Genomic DNA, 20926 nt, shown 5'->3' on the forward strand with positions numbered 1-20926 from the left:
CTCCGCTTGCTGTAATATCAAATTTACAATTATTTTAGAATAAAATTTAACCCTTATACTAGATACAATGTTTCCACCTAACAAAGTAACCAGCTCAATATCACTTGATTGAATTAGCTGAAGACTTTCCAAATCACTAAAACATTTGAGCAACCAGGATCTATTTAAGGGCAAATTTACATCAAATAAGGGAAGAAAGTCCAAAACCAAAGTGTCCACATAAGACATTGATAATTTAGCATGGGAAGAAAGGAGTGGACATACATCGACCCCATCAGTGGGAGCAAAAGAAGGCGCCAAAGGATTAAGAGCCCCCAGTTCCACCGGCAGAGTAGTTCTAGACTCTACCAATGGGTGGGCCGTCTGGCCATGCACAACGTTCTGGAGTAGCATTTCCACGTTCGCAGGTGGAGTATTACAACTAGGCACTGGAAGACAAGGCACCTTGATCAATTTTGTGGTCGCCATATTCAAATCAGCGGCATTATCTTCATTGTCTGTTAAGATAATTGAATTTTGGAAACAAATCCGTCTTTGTCTTTTCTTCTTATATTTACGCACAGGTTTCCTTTTTTTTCCTTTATTCTTTTTGTAGTGACAAGATCTTTCTTTTATTTCTTGAGCGTCCTCTTGTTGCCCTTTTTTTTCCGGAATAAAAATTGGGAATAGTTCCTGTACAACTTTGCAATCTAAAGAGGACAAATTTTCTTCCTCTATTTCCAGGGTGGAGTTCTTTATACAGTTAGACGCTGCGGGAACAACCTGGGTCGTAGCGGATTTTTCTTGCGCTATTACTGAAGGCATACTACCAGATATCATTGTTGGAACATTTGCACTCCCTGTTGCCATGCAGTTATCGGCTACAGTTGATGGAACACTCCTCATTTCCGGAGCCTTTTGCAGCATTGTATTCAATATTTTGGTGACAGAATCCAGAATACAATCAGAACTGCCCACAAATTTGCCCAAAAGGCAAAGAATAGAAGATAGCAAATGTTCCAGGGCAATCAGGGATTCCGATATAGGTTTTTCGCCCACGGTACCAGAAGGGCAGATTCCAGATAGGTTGAGGTCCGGGTTCATGGAAGCATTTAGCAGCTCAGACATGTCCTGCACATCTATTGAAGGAGTGCTACTATAAAGCAATAACCCAGATGCAGTGGCACCCACTGATGACTTGATGGCATCTGAAGGTTTCACACAACCTGAGTTCATATAGCGACCACAGAGTTCAAGGTCGATGGATGACAAAGAGAGCTCTCCACCCGACCTAACATACATTGTAGGAGCAGGTGGCGCAGAAGGATTGATAATTTGGTTTTCTTCCAAAAAGTGTACTTGAGACTCGGAAACACCATCAACCTCAAGAAGTGCATGGCTGGACCTCGCCGTGGATTCAATTTGAAAAGGGTCTGGCATTAATGAAAGGGAAGCCGGCACGCCAACCACTTGAGCAGGAGCCACAAGTGCACCAGATAGAATATCGTCTTTTTCATCAACAGATTGTTTCTTATCCATAGTTTTATCCCACAGATCAAAGAGCTGACATTGACCCTTTAGAAATGGATTGTTCACTGATTTATTTCTTAGGGGGTTGGATTTTGTTTTAGCACAAGTCCTTCCCCCCACTAGTCTCCCAGAGCGAAGTTTCTTAGTCATCCTTTAAAATAATTTTCCGGAGGATGTCGAGAATAAAAGTGTATATCCACAAATGTGATTATAGATTTGATAAAACGTGCAAAAGGTTTAGGTGAGGAGGGGAGTAGACAAATGCCCTCTAGTAGGCGTCAGTGGCGCTCCAAACAGATACCGTATAACTACTTCGCAGAGTAATACCTCGTGTGCAATATAATCTGAATATTTATGCACCAAATGAAAATAACCGGGCCCAGCCCAGCCTACCTCGGCCACTGAGGGCCACAGAGGGCCCGCCCTTTGCCCGGGCTTAGCCCGGCGTCCCGCACGCGTCCCGCTTAGCGTCGAGGGTGTGTCTTAAGTAGGAGGAGCAGGGGGCGGGAAGAGACTCCAGGTGCGCTCCGGTGATCCTGCGCTGAACCCTGGGTCTCGCAGTCCCGGCCCCTGTTTAAACAGCCTCAAACGCGGTCAAGAATGCAGCCTTTCGCCTTTGCTTCACGGGACAGCAGGCAAGGGGAAGACAGCCAAAGTCACAGGATACAGGAGAAGCTGCGAGCGGCTCCCGCGGAGCGGGGGCCGCGAGCTGTTAGTAGAGCTGGCAGCCAATCAAGGCGGAGCAGGGGCGGGAAGAGACTCCAGGTGCGCTCCGGTGATCCTGCGCTGAACCCTGGGTCTCGCAGTCCCGGCCCCTGTTTAAACAGCCTCAAACGCGGTCAAGAATGCAGCCTTTCGCCTTTGCTTCACGGGACAGCAGGCAAGGGGAAGACAGCCAAAGTCACAGGATACAGGAGAAGCTCCGACTCCTTTCCCTCCCCCTGGCTAAGGTTTCGCCCCGTCCAGGAAACTGAGATAATCTCGCTGATCTCGACCTCCAAACCATCAGCACACGTTTCAGACCCCATTCCCCCCTCTTTAATCAAAAAAATGAAGCGTACCTTAGCGCCCATCTGGGGAAGAATCATAAACAGCTCCTTACAAAGCGAAGTGGTCCCCGATTGTCTAAAAATGGGGCAAATCACTCCTCTGCTGAAAAAACCCGGTCTTGACTCAACTGACTTGAACAATTTCAGACCGATATCCAACCTCCCTTTGCCCTCAAACACTTGAACGCTGCGTACTCCTGCAACTGACGCAACATCTGGACAACATCAATCTCCTGGACCCGCTCCAATCCGGCTTCAGACAAGGCCACAGCACAGAAACCGCGATGCTGAACATAATAGACGACATTCATGGATCTCTTGACGCAGACAAGTGCTGCCTCCTCATACTCCTTGATCTCTCCGCAGCGTTCGACACGGTGGACCACAAGCTCCTCATCATGACTCTTCAAGAAAGAGCCGGCCTTGGCGAGGTAGTTCTCAAGTGGTTTTCCTCCTTCTTACATAACCGTACGCAAATAATAAAAATTAAGAACTTCACCTCCGAAACCCAGCAAGTCAACAAGGGTGTCCCTCAAGGATCAGTGCTCTCTCCTCAGCTCTTTAACATCTACATGGAACCGCTCGCCAAGTTACTCACATCCACTTCCACCTCTACGCGGATGACACGCAGATTTACCTGGAAACCTCTTCTCTCAAAGACATCCACAGACTTAACGATGTCCTAAATGAAGTTCAAGATTGGCTGACAAAGAATCACCTGAAACTCAACCCCGACAAGACAGAAACACTCCTCATCTCAAACAAAGAAGATAACCCTCAAATCACCGAGTGGCTAAAGTCGATCGATGCTCTCAAAGGTAACCTCACGCTAGCCGACTCCGTTAAATCCCTGGGCTTCACCCTAGACCCCAAACTAACCCTGACAAACCACATTAAGAACTCGGCGAAAAGCGCATTTTTCAACCTCAGACTTCTGAACAAAATCAAACCCTACATTCCTAACAAGGACCTCAAACTAGCCACGCAATCTCTAGTTCTATCAAGACTGGACTATGGGAACTCAATCCTAACAGGCATCCCCAAATCGCACCTGGCCCCACTAAAAACAACACTTCACGGGTCAGCGAGAATGATCACAGACTGCAAAAAATCTGACCACATCTCCCCGGCACTCAAAGAACTCGAATGGCTCCCTGCGGAAATGCGGAGTACTTTCAGAACGGCCTGCCTAACCCACAAGGCCCTCCACACCGGCAAAACGGAATACTTGGCAAACAAGCTTAAAAAAGCAGGCCAAGCCAGAAATTTGAGAAGCTCTAACTCCCTGCTGCTCATCCTACCAAAAACCAGAAAGAAGAGAACTGCGGACTGCTCTTTCTCAGGAAATGCCCCCAAAATATGGAACGCCATCCCCCCGCACATCAGAACTATACCGTCCTATGCAGAATTCAAGAGCCAACTCAAATCCTTGTGCCTTATCCGCTCCCTTGGTTATGGGTAACTTGGATCAGCAAGCGTCCCCAGAATCCATGCGGTAACGTTGAATCCTGTTACCAAGAAGGCCTGCTGTCCGAACTTTTCCTCATTCCAAATTTTCGCTCGCTGATTGCTTTTATTGGTTTTGTGTCATGTTGTTCTCTTTTTCATTCCCTCTACTGTAAAGCGCTCTGCTACCTTCGGGTCTTGTTAGCGCTATAGAAAACTTCTAAATAAAAAAAAAATTCAAAAAACAAATAATACTAAAACATGTCTATTAAAATAATAGCAGTGACACGAGAACTGGGAAAATGCAAAAAATATTTATTATGAAGTAAATACAATAGAATTCGGAGCTGACTATTTACATAACATACTAACTGCAATCAATCATCCATTCATTCATACCTCACTCTAAAGTTTTTTTCACATTTGTCAGCATATTGAATTGATTAAATGTCTGACTATAATACAGCACATAATGATATTTGGAACGTAAAATCTCATGGATTAAACTAATAATAGGGTTGTTTCCAAGATGTCTCAACGCACGTTTTTGCAGTAACCTTCTATCCTCAGGAGAGCCACCTCCATTGAATTTTTCTGTAAAGTCCAAATATTATCTCAGTCAAGTGTCATAATGTCACTCCTCTATATGTAAAATTGTAACATTTTATATATACTGTCCACATTTTAGAGCAAAGAAAACGACCTATGACTGTCATGCCGCTGAAAAACAGCTGGATAACCATATGGATATAAAAGTCAAAGATCATGGATAGAGAAGAAAAGGAAACAAGAATTAATAATAATAATAATAAGGGAATTTTATAAAGCGCCTGGTTACGTGCACCGGCGTGTCCCCGCGCTATGGTAAGTGGTAGTGGCAGGGTTGCCCCACCTGGCGGTGGTCACTTCCTACCGGGTGTACAGATATGTTTTAAGTTTCTTCCTGAATCTGGGCTCAGAGAGCTCCAGGCGCAGTTCCTTTGGCAGAGCATTCCAGCTCTCGGCAACCAAGTACCTGAAGGACCTACCCCCCATGCGCTCTTTTTTTACTTTGGGGACCTTCAGTAGCCCTGATCCAGAAGAGCGCAGGGAGCGCGCAGGCTCGTACCGAGTAACCTGTAGTGGTGCAGGTGCCTTCCCGCACAGAATGCGGTGGCATGTGCAAAGAGCCTTAAAGTCAACCCTGCTTTTTACTGGAAGCCAGTGGAGTGCTTGGAGAGCTGTCTTTGAGGACGATCTCTTCGGAAGCCTCAAGACCAGACGGGCCGCTGCATTTTGCAGCACTTGAAGACGGCTGATGACCTTGCCCGTTGCCCCCAGATAGAGCAGGTTGCCAAAATCTAGACGTGATGTTACGAGGGCATGTACCAGCGTCTTCCGAGCTGCCGTGGGAAGTAGATCGAGAACTTTTCGAAGGCTTTTCAGGACACCGAAGCATGCCCCCACCACCCGGCCTATCTGAGGTCCAAATGCTAGGTCCGCATCCAGCCATACCCCAAGGTTTCTTTTTTTTGTAAATTTATTTTTATTTAGACCTTGATTGTTTAGATCACTTTCACATTTCTCGCCTACAACCCATCGGGCCGGCTCTCCAGTAAGCATTACATTATAACCGTATGATAACACAGCCTCATGCCGTCAACCCGGGGGTACGCTGCGCAGTGGATTTCAAGGACAAGGGATCTCTGAGGATAGTGGCGAACCCCAAGGTTTCTAACTTCCAGGCAGGGAATGGGAGTTTCCCCCAGGCAGGATGGCCACCATGCCGATGACCACAGCGACGCGCCCCCGACCACCACGAGCACTTCCGTCTTGCTGCCGTTCAACCTCAGGCAGTTGGAAGACATCCAGGTAGCCAACTCCTGCATGCAGGTTCTGAAGTTGTCCGCAGCAAGACCAGGCGCGCGCAAGAGGGAGATGACAAGCTGCGTGTCATCGGCATAAGACACTATGTGCAGCCCGTAGCTTTGGACATTGGCTGCCACCGGGGAGACGTACAGATTGAACAAAGTTGGGCTCAGGGACGAGCCCTGTGGTACGCCCTGAGCCAGACTGATCTCCCTTGAGTAGCAGTCTCCTTGTCTGACCTGAAAGCCTCTGCCTGTTAGAAAGGACTGGATCCATTTTAGCGCAGCCCCTGAGATCCCACCATCATTCAGACACTGTAGCAAGGTGGTATGAGCTACAGTGTCGAATGCTGCGCTAAGGTCCAGAAGGTCCAGAAGGATCAGGGCCATGGTCTGGCCCTCGTCCACTCCCTGGCGGATGGTCTCAACTGCCATGAGTAGCGCCGACTCGGTAGAGTGGCGTGGCCGGAATCCAAACTGGGAGTCGTGTAGGAGGCTGGCCTCCTCCACGAAATCCATCAGCTGGATGTTCACGGTTTTCTCTGCCACCTTAGCCATATACGGTAACAAAGAGATGGGCCGGAGGTTCTCTAATTTCTCGAAACTGATGTTCGGCTTCTTTTGGAGAGGGAGAACCACCGCCTGTTTCCAATCTCTTGGTACCGTATTGGTCCTAAAGGAAACTTCCAGAACATGCCTAATGTAGGGTTCCAGAGCCGCCAGGCTACCAAATAGCCGTTTAGGCGTTGTAGGATCCTTGGGAGAGCCTGATTTTACTGAGCCACAGATCTTTGAGCTCCTCAGGGGGTGGGATGACAAATTTAGTCAGCATATGTTGCTCCCCCCTTCCCCTCAGATTCTCCACAAACACAGGCCCCATTATAGGTTGGCTTGGGAAGGAAGCGTAGATATTTTCTACTTTTTCGTCGAAGAAGTCCACAATACAATTGCAGGAGTGCACCGAGCAGTCAGCTGGTACCGCAGAGGACTTCCCAACGAAAGAGTTTTGTAGATAGAAAACAATTCCTTTGTGGAGTTCTCCGCCTCCCTGATCCTGTTGGCGTAGTAAGCTGCCTTAGCCTTCCTAATTAGTCCATGGTAAGACAGTCTCCTTACTACATATGCCTGTTTAGCCTGAATGTTGAAGGTCACCCGCCACTGCCTTTCTGAGCGTTTACAATCTGCCTTTGCTGCCCGGAGTACATCGCTATACCATGGGGCCGTTCTCTGAGTACGACGGCACGCTCTTGTCCAGGAGAGTGGGGCGGTACAATCTAGAGCCTCAGCAATCCGCTTGTCCAGGTTCATGTTAGCTGTATCCACATCAGCCCCCCCTGGGTCGCCCCCTCTAATAAGCGCTTCACTAAAGTTTGCTTGAGAAAAGGTGGCCCATTTCCGACTAGGGTAGTTAAGTGGTGCCCGTTCCGGCTGCCTAACGCCTGTAATCCGCACCAGAAAAGGCACTAAGTGATGGTCCTACCAGGGGACTGGGACTGGAGTTAGAGCATCCACTCCCCCCCCAGTTGGCAAATATGGGGTCCAATAGGTGGCCTCGCTGGTGGGTAGGATCTTTCACTTTTTGATCCAACTGAAGGGCATGCAGCTCTTGACAGAGATCCATGGCTGCTGTATCCGTAGGATCCTCCAGATGCAGATTAAGATCCCCTAGTACCAGGAACTTATCTCTGCACAGAGCCGCCTCTGTAATACCTTCTACCAGGCTATCCACGAACCTGGCATAGGAGCCAGGCGGTCTATAAATGAGAAAGCCTTTCAATGTGTACCCTCCATTCACCTTGATGGTAAAAGCACCTGCCTCGCTATCCTCGATTGCTGTTTGCTCTAAATGGCAGCACAGCCACTGCTTAACTACAATAGCTATGCCCCCACCTCTGCCGATAGGTCTATCTTGCCTGACCATCGTGTATCCTTCAGGTAAAGCCTCGATTACATCTGGTGCAGAATCCCCATCCAACCAAGTTTCAGTGAGAAACAGTAGATCCCACTGCCGCTCAGTGATCAGATCATATACATTCAGTTTGTGCCTACGCACATTGCATTGAAAATGCAATAGGTCTCGCCCTCATTTAAGTTAAAGCAATTCTGTTTGTTATTAGGTGGCTTTTTAGCTTTGCTTTTATTAGTCCTTTTTAAACTTTCATGTACATAACATGCATATGTATGCATATATGTATATGTGTGTGCATGCATTTATATTTTTATTTATATAGATATGCAGATGTATATATATGTTTATATATGCATGTGTGCATATATATATATATATATACACATACATATATATAAATGCATATATATGTGTGTGTGTGTGCATGTGTGCGCGTAGAGAGTGGTAGAGGTAGAGAGGTTGAGAGTAGAGAGTAGTAGAGAGAGGTAGCGCGAGAGGTAGAGAGTGAGTAGCGAGTAGTTGAGTGATTAACCCCTTCGACGCTCATGACGAGCTGGGCTCGTCATGAGGTAGCCTCCTCGCACGCTCATGACGAGCCCAGCTCGTCATGAATAAAGGGAATATACAAATCTCAGCACAGGAGGGGAATACCATAAGCATTGATGTGGTTAATAGAGAGTAGTAGAGAATAATAGAGTGAGTAGTAGAGAGTGAGTAGAGAGTAGTAAAGTAGAGAGTGAGTGGAGAGGAGTAGTTGTTCTGCTAATGCATACTGATGTAGGTATTCTTAGTTGCATATATCAGGTTAGGTTGTAGGCCCAGAATTTGTGAGAGTAAAGTATGAAATACTACCTCCGTATTTTCTAAGAGGTTATTCCCACACGATTTCTTTATGTCTGTAATAGCAAAACTTTCACGATTATCGCAGTATTTTTCTAAGAGCACACAGAGCACGTACCCCTTCTTTGGAATATTAGGAAAAGCTGTGGGATAAGCAGGTCTACAGGAAATGAATAGTTTCCGAAGGAGGTCTTCTTTAACCGAAACCAGAATCTTCTTTACCGTAGAGGTGTGCGAAAGTTCACCTGTCCTGTCTTAACTCATGACCTTAATTCTAGCCACCCCCCTTCCGCCAGGGATTATTAACAACATTTTTTCCTCAGACCTTTTTGTGACAAATCACAGACAACATATTGTATTCCATTTCTAAGCATCTCCTTATAAGTGTTCAAGTATCTGGGCAGGTCCGCAATGTGTCGCGAACACTGGCCATTCGCCACAGCGCGATTCCTTCTGAGGTACCATGGTCTCAACGATGAAATAAAACCCGGCAGGCAGCCTTCCTCCAGTCTACTGTCAATTGTTACCTAGCTATGAAACTCCTCGGCTGCTTTTATGTTCTGAAACTGAAGTCTGCTGGAACTGTGTTATGCCTCTTGAAGCCGATCCCGCCTATTCCCCCTGGAGGCCGCAAGACCCACCTCACGCGGATGCAAATGAGTCACTGTAGCTTGCCTTTTCCTAGGTGCGAGGCGAGAACGTACAGTTTTGATTATAAAATGTTCTATTTAGTAATACCGGGCACCTATTAGCTTGTAGCTGTCGTGAATGATTAATGACTGTCAGGCAGGAGACTCCAGCACTTCGCTCAACATTTACATAGAGCGATGGGCGAAGGCAGCGGGCGCTCCTAATGGGGGTTTGTTTGTGTGTCACTCCATACCTGGGTCATACAAAATGGCTGCCACAGTAAAAGGCTCGGCCTGCTTCCGCTTTTGAGGGACAGTGGGGTAAGCTCGGAGTTCGCATTTATAAAGGGCGAGCGTGAGGTCTGCAACAGTCACTCCCTGCTTCAGTTGTCAGGAACACCCTGGGACGCCCTCACTAGCTCTTACAAGAGAACGATTTTTTATATCCAAGAATTACTTCTAGCTATTTTCCAATGGCTGGCCACTGTTTAGCATAAACGGTGACGCCAGCCAATGGAACGAGGGGTGGGGCTTAAAGCCCTTTATAGAAGTTACTCAAAATCATTAAATCTCGCAGAGCGAGCTGCGCATGTGCGCAGCCACGCTAGCCGAGACCTAAAAAGTACCATGAAAAAATGATATCAATGTGCATCTGAGAGTATGCCCAAAGCAAAGGCCTGGAGCATCAACAAGAAAACTTAAGTCAAAGTTCATGTTTTTACAGGCTAAATAAAAAACTCTGAATACGAACAAGAAAAGGAAAAAAGCTAATCAAATAAGGGTAATCAATGGAAAAAAAGGGTGATCAATGGAAAAAGGTCCCCAACAATCTGTGACATGACCATGCAAGTGGTCACTAGAAGAAGTGAGTGTCAGAACTTTCTTAATGAATAGAGCTGTCACAATACGCAAGACAAAATTCTTGCCAATGAAACTCCATTATGAGCACAGCCTAGTAGCTATACACAGTTCTGTGAAGGTAAACATTACTGTCAATATAATGCTACTATGTAGGTGTACTACGATGTATGTAATGGCAAGGTACAACCATTGATACAGGGAGGATAAACAGGACAAGTAGTCTTAATACCAAGAGTCTAGAAGCGATGTTTTGAATGGTAATGGGACCCCAGGCGTGTGTATGTCTGCTTACTTAAATCGTGGAACAGAGCGTAGAGGTAAAACTGTGAGGTCACAGGAGGAAACCTAATGGGGTGATGCCGTAAGTAAAGGTCCTGCTGATGCCCTCAAAGAACGGGAGCAGATGTCAAGGCAAACATATAACTATTAGGTCTTCATGTGCAGGATGAGAACAGGAGTTTGTATAAAAGCCCAAAGGTAGTACCTTAATGTAGCTTATGTAGTTAGAGTTGGGCGAGCTGTCATTCCCATATGCGACTTGATTAAAGTTAAAAGAATCTGTATAGGGGTGGATACAAAAACGACGAGAGCGTAATAAGCAGCGTGGAAAGTAGCATTAAACGGCCAATAATCTCCATCCCAAAGCCCATAAAGCGCGACAAATACGGACTTCTGCCAGACTGTCTGAAAATAAGGGGGTTCAGAGTAGCATATCTCACCCTCGAGGAGATGGATCCAGACGTGCAGCAAAGAAACCAGACTGACCGTGACGGATAAAAAGGCTGTCAACAGGAACCAGTAGTCTGTTGCAGCAAACACAGCATATTTAAAAAGGAATAACGTCGGTCACATGCGTGTCAGAGGATGGATCACGTGATGGTGTAAGACAAAGCATGTACAGAGGTCTAAGATTAAGTGGCGGCCATATTGAAGTGTGGACTCAACCGCGGGAATAGGAGGCATCAAAGACGTATAATGAAAAATAAAAAGAGGAACAAAATACTTAGGCTGCAAGAAAAAAGGTATTTCATGAAATTTAGCAAGGATGCAGAAGATGGTCAAAATGAGACTAAAACAAATTGTGAAAATAGGAAATAAAACGTTACTATGGCATCAAAGGGACAAAGTCAAAAGAATACTGTGGCTACACAAAGGAATCGCCTGCGGCCATATTAGGATGTATAATACCACAGGAACTGCAAGCCAGAAGAACCTAATGAGAAAGGTACTATGGCTGCACAACAGATGCAGCGGCGGCCATCTTAAAGTGTATAATGAACAGCGAAAACAGGGACCACCAAACCGGCATGGGGAAAATTCAGAGGTTCAGGAGGAACATACATCTGAAATGATGCTAAAGAAAAGAAGGAAAAGGTTAACAGTTATTATAGCATATGGCTTGTTCCCAATGGATTTCCAAGTTTAACCCATGGACATGGGTGTCCAATTCGAAAATCCAATATACTTCCCTCTGCTTTCTGATTGTTTCAGACTCTAGGCCGCTGTCATTGATTTTTTTTCTAAAATTAACCCTTTTATCTCATCCTCTGCATGGTTGTGGTCCTTGTAATGCTTGACTAACGGGACCTCAATTTTGTTGGTTTTGATGGCAGATCGATGTTCAGTTAGATGTGTCGAAAATTGTCGTGACGTTTCACCAATGTAGCCTTTGCCACACGGGCAAATCAGAAAATAAACTACGTTGTCAGTTTTGCAGTTGGTAATTGTTTTAAGTTGAATTTCTTTTTGTTGGTAGATGTACCTGTCTGAAACAATGGCTCCATTGCAAGCCTTGCAATGTGCACATTTGTGATTTCCTGTGATGGGATGATTACCACCAATGGTTTTCTGTACAAATGCAGGTTTAGCTTTTATTCTGGGATTAACAACCAAATCTCTAAGGTTCTTGTTGCGTCTATGTGCATACATAGGACGGGGTAATAGAGTATCTGGTTCTGCATTTGTGGCAAGCATATGCCATTGGACATTAATGATCTGTCGTATTTTTTCATTGAAAATAGTGTCTAGTAACACAGACTAGTTTCGATGCTTCGTGTTTGGTATGAGTCTGTAATAAGTGATCCCGATCATAGAAGCAAGCTCTTTTATAAGCTTCCCTGACAAGTCTTTTTGGGTAGTGGTACAAAAAGGGGTACAAAGTTCCTCGGTGATAATGAGTTCGAAGAGAAAGAGCATGTAGGGGAGGTGTGGTCAAGAAAGGCTAGGGTGCGTGTAGGCCACACACTACTAGACACCTTACTACTCGTGGGCAGCCCCTCTCCACTTTTTTAATTAGGCAGTTTACCTTTGGAATAAAATACCTGATTACGACTAACTGACCCATTTTAATTCACTTACATTTTCTTCTCCCATCTACACGCACACTTGGCCTCCCACCCCCACTGCACCCACCAGCAGGAACAAAAGATCCCCGACAAAGAACCCCGGTTCTGGGTGCCCGCCAGGTATTGCAGCGCCGACCTGGCGAGGGGCAGGCTCAAATGATGAAGCATGACACCTAGCTTGCTAGGTGTGTGAGAGCCCTAGTTCCAACAAGAATTCCCTCTCCTTATTTCACACACCCCTAGCCTTTCTTGACCACACCTCCCCTACATGCTCTTTCTCTTCGAACTCATTATCACTGAGGAACTTTGTACCCCTTTTTGTACCACAGTCCTTCTGGGCATGTACACTGGACCTCATTAAACTAGCCCCTTGTCCCTTCTTTTGTTGAGAAGTCTTCATGGGTAGCCACGATTATTGAATTTCTGTTTCATGGCTGCTGCTCTAAGGTCAAAATCATGTAAATTGGTACAATTCCCTCTAAGGCGTAAAAATTGTCCCATGGGAATACTTTCTTTTTTGCACTTGGGATGATAACTAGAGAAAAGCAGCAGGGTGTTTCTGGCTGTGGGTTTTGTGTACAGATCAACCTCTACTTTGGAATCCACTTCTTTAATTTCCAAATCCAGAAATGTTGCGTTCTCTAATATTGGCAGTAAAACGCAGATTGGTGTTACATAAGTTGATCCAAGCGGGAAAGTCATGTTGTTTCTCTGGGTCATCGTTCCAAATAAAAAGAATACTGTCGATATAGCGCGACCAATGTTGTATCGACTCAAAAAATGAGGCTGCCTCATTGTAAATGTATAGGTGCTCAAAATATGCCAATGTAGATATTGGCCACCGTGGGGGCACAAGATGCCCGCATGCGGACTCCTTTGATCTGTTTAAACAGGTCGCCGTTTAATCCAAAGGTATTCTCATCAAGGACGATCTGTAATAGATCGATGATAAATGGCACATCACAGTCAATAGAGTAAGTATGGATGAACCATTCTACAGTTGTCAAAGCTTCCAACTGCGGATTGTTGCTGTAGAGCGACTGTGTCAAGGGAGACCAAGGTGTCCCTGTTGATGTTAAACAGTAGTCCTTCTATCTTATTAATCATGTCTTTGGTATCTTTGATATGTGACTGAGTTTTAGTTATATATGGGGACGTAAAATGTGGTCAATGTATTTAGAGATGGGTGCCATGTCTGAACCTATTGTGGTAACAATCGGTCTATAGGGAGGATTGATGCTATCCTTGTGTACCTTCAGAACCCTGTAGACGCTGACCATACGGGGGGGGAGATATATTCATGCAGTCACGTTCTTGTTGGCAGATGATACCCTGTTCTACTGCTCTCTTGGTCAGAATTTGTATTTTACGTTGGACTCTTGTGGTGGGATCAGATGTGACTGTGTGGTAATGTGTGGGGTTGTCCAGAAGGTTATACATGTTGTTAATGTATGCGGAAGTGTCTATAACGACAATCCCTCCACCCTTATCAAAAAATTTTTACTGTAATTTCATCATGTCATCACTATTGCACGAATCATGTTAATGGTGCTCCTTATAGTTGTGGCCACCAAGATAGTCACAATGGAATAAAAATAATCCAACAGCATATAGATAATCCTTTTTCTTGGCTATTACTCATTTCACAAGTGTTAGCCAATAATATCAGCTGCATAGAACAGAGTGCCCTTACTGGAATATATCTTGTTCAACTGGACACTCATGTACATCAACACTGTATAGACGACTATTGCGTTGCTTTTTCCCTCACTAACATAATTAGATAACATTACAGACACAACATAATTAAATGAATTCAACAAATATGCCTAACACAGACACACCATTTACCCATCATCACCATGCAAAGATTAGGGGATAGGGGAAACACCTGGACAACAGGCGTTCTTCCAACCAAAGAAATCAATTAGCAAATGGTGAAGCCCACCAGCCACCCCTCTCATACTAAAATCACACTCTCAAATTGTTAGCAAATGTGAAATTGACAATAAACTATCTATCTAGAAGTTGAACTCAATGTGTAGCATTCAGATCCAGTAACAACACAGTCTTGCGATGTAACAGAATATAATGTTCCAAGATAGTACTCCAATGCTGGTTAATGAGAAAACCTGTACCCATACAGAAACACACATCAGACAACCCGCAGCACTCCAATGCTACACTAATGGCCGAATTGCATTACCCAAATGATGTTGATAATATATCAAACTTAGCCTAATGAAATAGTAGTTTTCCCTCAAGAGTTAGCTTCACTGTGTGTGATAAATATGAGCTTTGAATAGAACGGGTGGTTTGGCAGCTCTTAATTCCCGGTGAACCTCTGCCTGTAGGCTTTTTTCCCTTAAAAGTGTTTCAAGATTTTTTGATTTTAAATTTGTATATCTATAGGCCTATTTAAATATTACATTTGCGTACTGGCATCCGACTGGACTCATGGGGAGGATCTCATCCATAACGAAGATAACCAGGTTTTAGATTTACTTTTGTGACAAGTAAAACCATAGTTCATATACTTTTGCTTTTACACAGATGTTGTTTTATGCGTATATATTTTCTAAACTGTTGTCTTTTATGAATTATTTCCTAGGACATTGGGCCAGGTCATGGCATTATGGAAGAGCCTGATTTGACACTGATAAGCTTGAACGACAGCTGTGTCACTGTGCCTGACTTGGAAGTAGTACATCAAGCAGAAAATCAGGATTGTAAATTCAATACTCTGCCAAATATAAATGATGGCTCTAAATTGGAAGGTTGTGGTTCGGTAAATATAAATCACTTTCTACATTTCCATTTGTTCACCTGTTGACCATTAGGACTGACCTAGTGCTTAATTTGTGCTTCATAATTCACTTGTGTAGTTTGCCACTTTTTGTATCTAGGATATTTTAATTAATGGGGGGCTCCGCATGTAAGACTTTTTCATTGGCCCTCTGTTACAGCATGCACAATAGTAATTGGGTGCAGCTCTACACTTACTGCTAGGTACATAATCTTTGCCTATTGCATTTCACCAGTTTTGCTTCCCAGATGTACCACTGATGTATTTTCTTTAGCTGTTTCCCTCTTAAATATGGTCAGCGCTAACTGGTGATTGGTCTCTGCATATCATCTGGTTCAATTTATTCCATATAATGTTACTATTTCGAATTTGTCTCATTCGATTTTAGTTTGTTTATTCTTTACTTGTGTCATCGTTTTATGACAAAGGCCCAAAAAAACCAGCATACAGTGAGTTTGGTTCTTTCTGACAAGTCGTTTTTTCTAAGTTTATATTTTCTCTTAGTTTCTTTACTTTAGAGTGTGAAAAGTTGCTCTCCGTTCTCCCTACTGTTTACCTATTATTATTATTATTTTGAATTTATAAAGCACAACTATCACCTAGCGGGCATCTTATTCATAAACAGAACAGTGAATTGTCATACTACTATTTATTCAGAATTCTCTTCAATTTCACCAATATCTATTGCTATTTATTTGTTCTTTTTACCACACATTTTCTGTTCATGCCTACTCTGGACACCTCAATGTGCAGTTTTCAAATGCCAGCTTTGTTTTTGTTTGCTGGCTTTAGAACTCTGTGAAGTTTATCCCTCTTAATCTACACTAAAGTTTCTATGATCCCCCTTCAAATATGGATGAATGGGCTTTTTTCTAATTGCTGTATTTAACTTGACTATAAATGCCTTGTATATGGTGTAAGAAATACACCCAATGCCTGGATGCTAAATGTCACCTTTGGACTGCCATCCACTAGTGTGACAAAGCAAACTTGACTTCAGGCCTTCCAGTAGTACCCTGACTGCTGCAGTGTGACCTGTTAAAATAACCTTTTTTGACAGATAAAAACTAGAGAGAGCAGCACGAGAGCAGCACGAGAGCGAGAGAGCACTCCCTACGGAGGAGCAAGCGAGAGGAGGCGAGAGGAGGCGATCGCCGGTGACCAGGTGAACCGGTGATCAGGTGAACGGCGGCGGCGGCGAGAGGCGAGAGGCGGCGTTTCTGTTTTAGAACGGCAGCCGTGGCCGAGTGCGAGAGCAGCACAAGAGCGCTAGAAGATTTCCTACGGAGGAGCAGGTGAGAGGAGGCGAGCGCCGGTGAGCGCTGGTGAGCGGCAGCAGGGGGGCGAGAGGCAGCGCTCCGACTTAGAACGGTGGCCGTGGGTGAGTGCGAGAGCCCACGAGCCGCCAAACCCGCTCAGACAATTATCAGTCTTTAAAGCTGGGGAGCGGGACGTACGAACCGCGGTGCAATCGGTACACCGAAGCACCACAGCCTCGAAGCGCCATAGACCTGTGAGAGGCACAGAAGCCCTGCCGTTTGCTGCAAAAACAAAAGACTCTGGCACACTACTTTACTCAGCCCCTAAATGTTCATGGAATATTGAGCTGGGGCACCAGCTGTGGAGGAGGAGAGGAGAGAGCCGAGGCAAGGCTCCAGGGCTGTGCAGCAGTCAGAGTGGAGTCAGAGTTGGAGCCGCCGGTACGGCAGAGACCAATGCTGGGCACGGAGCCAGCGGCTGGCCAAAGGAGTCGTTTGTGACGTTTATGACAACAGAGGGTCATTGACAGCAGAAAAGCACCTGAACCCCTTGAGCTTAAGAGGGGGTTTTCGTAGGCGCGGCTGAAATAAAAAAGCTTTTAACATTAGGATATACAGGATACCAGGACACTGGGAAGCCCTTTTGGAAGCCCCTTTGGAGACTAGAGGGGGTTTGCAATAGCCGGAGCAGCGGTTCAACAAAGACAAACAAAGACAAAGATAGAACCAGCACAAGAGGCAGAGGCAAAGCGCCAGAAATCGAGCAAAACCCCCTGAACCCAATCAAGCACCCAATCAAGAAACAAGTAAGGAGGGGTAAAGAACAGGGGTTCAAGGGCCCAAAGGGGACGGTTAAAAACTGCGAGGGATGGTAGAAGTTTCTGGCACCTGTATGGTACTAGTCCAGTCAACCCAGTCTTAGGTTTCAGAGCAAAGGGGCCGGAGAGTGATACATAGGAGAAAAGTACATTTTTATGGACTAATAAAACACAAAAAGTCATAGAGGCGAGCCGAGATAGCGGAACTAATTGTTTATACTGAGCCTATTTTGCTGTAACATAGAATTAAATTTCTACGTCCTTTGCCAAAAAGTTACTTACCTAACAATCCAATCCCCGTTTACATTCCCAAGTGTTTCCCCCCGACGGCAGCAGTCGCGCAAGCGGCTGACGGGCTTGGGGATTCCAGGGAAAAACAAAGCAGGAGTGGAATAGGAAAAGTCAAAATCCGCCCAACATGCGGTCAGGAAAAATTCGACAATCTCGAATTCAGAAAGCAAAAAGAAGGTTGACAGTAAAAGAGAAAAAAGATGAAGGGAATATAAGAAATACTGAAGAGTCAATCAGGAATGAAAAATCTGACCAGGCACCTACTTACATGGCGGAACCATTTAAGTTTGGAGGCGAAATGTTGAAATATAATTTTCAATTTTTAGAAGAGCAAGGGGTAACAACTCCAACAACTCCAAGCAATGGTGTAAAAACTCAAAAAAATACAAAATACCCAATAAGCTCGATTCCATCATGCAAAAAACGTAAGACAAGAAATAATTCGGAAATAAGTACTAACCTCAAAGAAAAATCGATAATAAAAAAGTGGCTGATAAAAACCTCGGCACAAGTTCATGCACCTCAAAATCAATCAAAGTTAACATCCAACAAAAAATCAGTTGAGGTTAACGAAAGCAGCCCAGCTCCAACAAATCAGAGCATATTAGGATTCCAATCAAACCTGCAGAATAGCGCACAAAAGATCGAGTGGTCCAAATCATTTTCGATCTTTGACGAAACGGAACTACGCAGAATGCTCGAAGAAAACATCCACAAGGAGGTCGACCCTACGAAACAGAGCCCAGAAAATTTGAGACAGCAGGAACAACCGGATAACATCGGTGAAAGAAAAGCCGACGGCAAAGAAAGGAAGCTAACAACTGCTCCAATAATCCTTACATCAAGTCCAATAAGACAACCGGCGGATAAGAGCCAAAACTCTATCTTAATCAAGAGCACAACAAAAGAAGAACACCCTATAACTATCTCTTCTTTAGAAAGTTTAAACAGATCAATAGGGGCACACCCACAACAAAAGGAAGGAAATTCCATACTTTGGGGGGACGTGCTCCTAAAAAGTTTACAACAAGCAATCAACGTGCTAAACTTTCAATCTAACAAACTCGATGTGCAGGTAGACTTGATGAACCTAATCGCATCACACATAGCGGGAATAAATTCGAAACTGGAAAAAATTTCGTTATACATCGCAAAAGAAAAGGAGGAAGACAAAAAATGGAAAAAGAAACTAATAGACCAAAACTGTGTTTGTGAGGACATAATAGATAAATTAGCAACCTTACCAGACATCTTGAAAGAAATATTAGACGTAACAAGTGGGAAAACCAGTAAAGGCGAAAATCCCAACACAGAGGTAAATAAAAACGGAAGTCAAAATAGAATAAGCCACATCATTGAAGAAGAAAACGACACAGATGAAAACGAACAAATAAAGAGAGGTCTGGGAGAAAACAAAACAATGGGTTCATCAGACACATCAGAACCTCTAACAAAAAGACAGCGGAAACGGGCAAGGAAGGCAAGAAAAAATGCTATGAAAAACAAGCAGGCAAAACAATTCTTTGCCATCTTCGAACAGAAGACAAAAGAGGCCAGAACAAACCCAAACACAGACACTCCAATTATAGACACTCCTATCAAAGAAGACGGAAACAAGGAAATAAACAGAGATGAAGAAGAGGAACACACAAAACTCCCAGTCAGAACCAAAATAACAGAAAACATACAAGGAAAACCAAATGAAGAGGAACAGTTAATCCCGAACGATGCCAATGACAATAGCAGAAGGTCAAAACCAAACTATAGAGAGGTCTTAAAACAACAAAAAATAAAGGAAAACAATCCTAAAAGGGAAATATGGGCTAACAAAGGATCAATTCAGCATACTGAAGGAAATTCACCACACACTAAGGAAAAAGAGGAAAAAGAACAAAGCCATAAAATAGAAGACATTCAAGCGAGGAAATCAAATATCGGCCTGATCATCACGGCGGGAGACAAAGGAAGAACATGCAGAGACCAGGAAGCTGAGTTATACAATAAAACAAGTCAAAATGAGGGAAACTTCCAAACAGAACAAGACAAAACTTACCCCTTACAACAAGCGTGCACAGTAGATCCCATTCGTCCAGACTTAACAACTAGGGCCGGCCAAAACGACAACATAACCTACATTCGATTTGATCCAATAGAGGGAAAAAGGAGAATTTACCAAACCGGACTCCTCGAAACCGCAAGAACGGAAATAGAATGCAAACTCTTGTTCAAGCCGGAATTCAAAACAAAAGGAAATTCAGACACGCTGAACAGGGGAAACATTCTCCGATTAATCAAAGAGATACCAATATTGAGGGGGATATCAACAAGTGACTTGAAAGCAGTTGAATTTATCCAGGGAAATAAAGACATGGGCCCTGAAATAAGTAGTACCACCTGGGTATCTAAAGAAATAGCAGAACTCATATTTTCAACCAGGACTCATTTTACAGAATGGGGAATAACCTTAGAGCGTCTGACCCCAATAAAATACCCATTCCCCTTACTAAACAATAAGTTTACCCAACCAAACAACGTAAAGGGAAAACCCCAAACAATCCTGAAAGGAGCAAGGAATAAATCGTTTGTGGAACAAGACCCGAGTAGCACTAAAACAAAGCAACTATATCAGGGTCTGAAGGAAGACAATGACTGGTCTTGGTTGGCACAGGCGCTAAACGGCCATCGATCCTGACGTATGCAATCTGATACAAAACAATCAAAGACCAAAGGCCAACTTAACCCCAAAACCAGAAACAAAAATAAGGATTTGCTCGTGGAACGTACATGGTTTCAAAGAAATGTCCCAAGACCGAGAAACAACAGATTACCTGAGTAATTTTGAAATAATTCTACTCCAGGAAACCTGGAATGTAACCGCGAGGCAAATCATGGGATATGAGGAACATCACATAATGGCAGAAAAATTTTCAAAGTATGGACACCCAAGGGGAGGTCTGTCAATCTTCATTACTAATAATTTTGACTGGAAAACTGAACTGCTCGATTCAGGCGAAAATTGGATACAAGTGATCAAAGTAGAGCCAAAAGCAAATAAAAAGAACTCTAGATGGAGTTTACTCATCATAAATCTATACATTCATCCAGATAAGACGACCAAAATTGAAAAAGCTCTAACTTTGATAAATCTGATAAAATCTTTACACAGAACATACAAATCACATGAGATATTCATTTCCGGTGACTTCAATTGTAATCTAATCAAAACAAACAAGAAAAAGGACAAAATCCATAATATTTGGAGCGATTTGGAACCACTAGGTCTAACAATCCTAAATGGAAAAATGGAGGGAGACATA

At 44.1% G+C, this 20926-nt stretch overlaps 1 protein-coding gene across 4 annotated transcripts in view; it reads left to right on the forward strand.

Moving 5' to 3' along the window:
* The window catches only part of CEP295 (centrosomal protein 295), a 627693-nt gene that overhangs the window by 485824 nt on the left and 120943 nt on the right, over positions 1-20926 (forward strand). For all 4 annotated transcript variants that reach the window (XM_078656965.1, XM_078656962.1, XM_078656963.1 and 1 more), the window contains one exon: positions 15047-15223. In XM_078656965.1, coding sequence (XP_078513091.1) covers positions 15047-15223 — 177 coding nt within the window. The remainder of the gene's footprint in view (positions 1-15046; positions 15224-20926) is intronic.

This window comes from Lissotriton helveticus, chromosome 8 (assembly GCF_964261635.1).
Source record: "Lissotriton helveticus chromosome 8, aLisHel1.1, whole genome shotgun sequence".
Classification (NCBI taxonomy): Eukaryota; Metazoa; Chordata; class Amphibia; order Caudata; family Salamandridae; genus Lissotriton; species Lissotriton helveticus.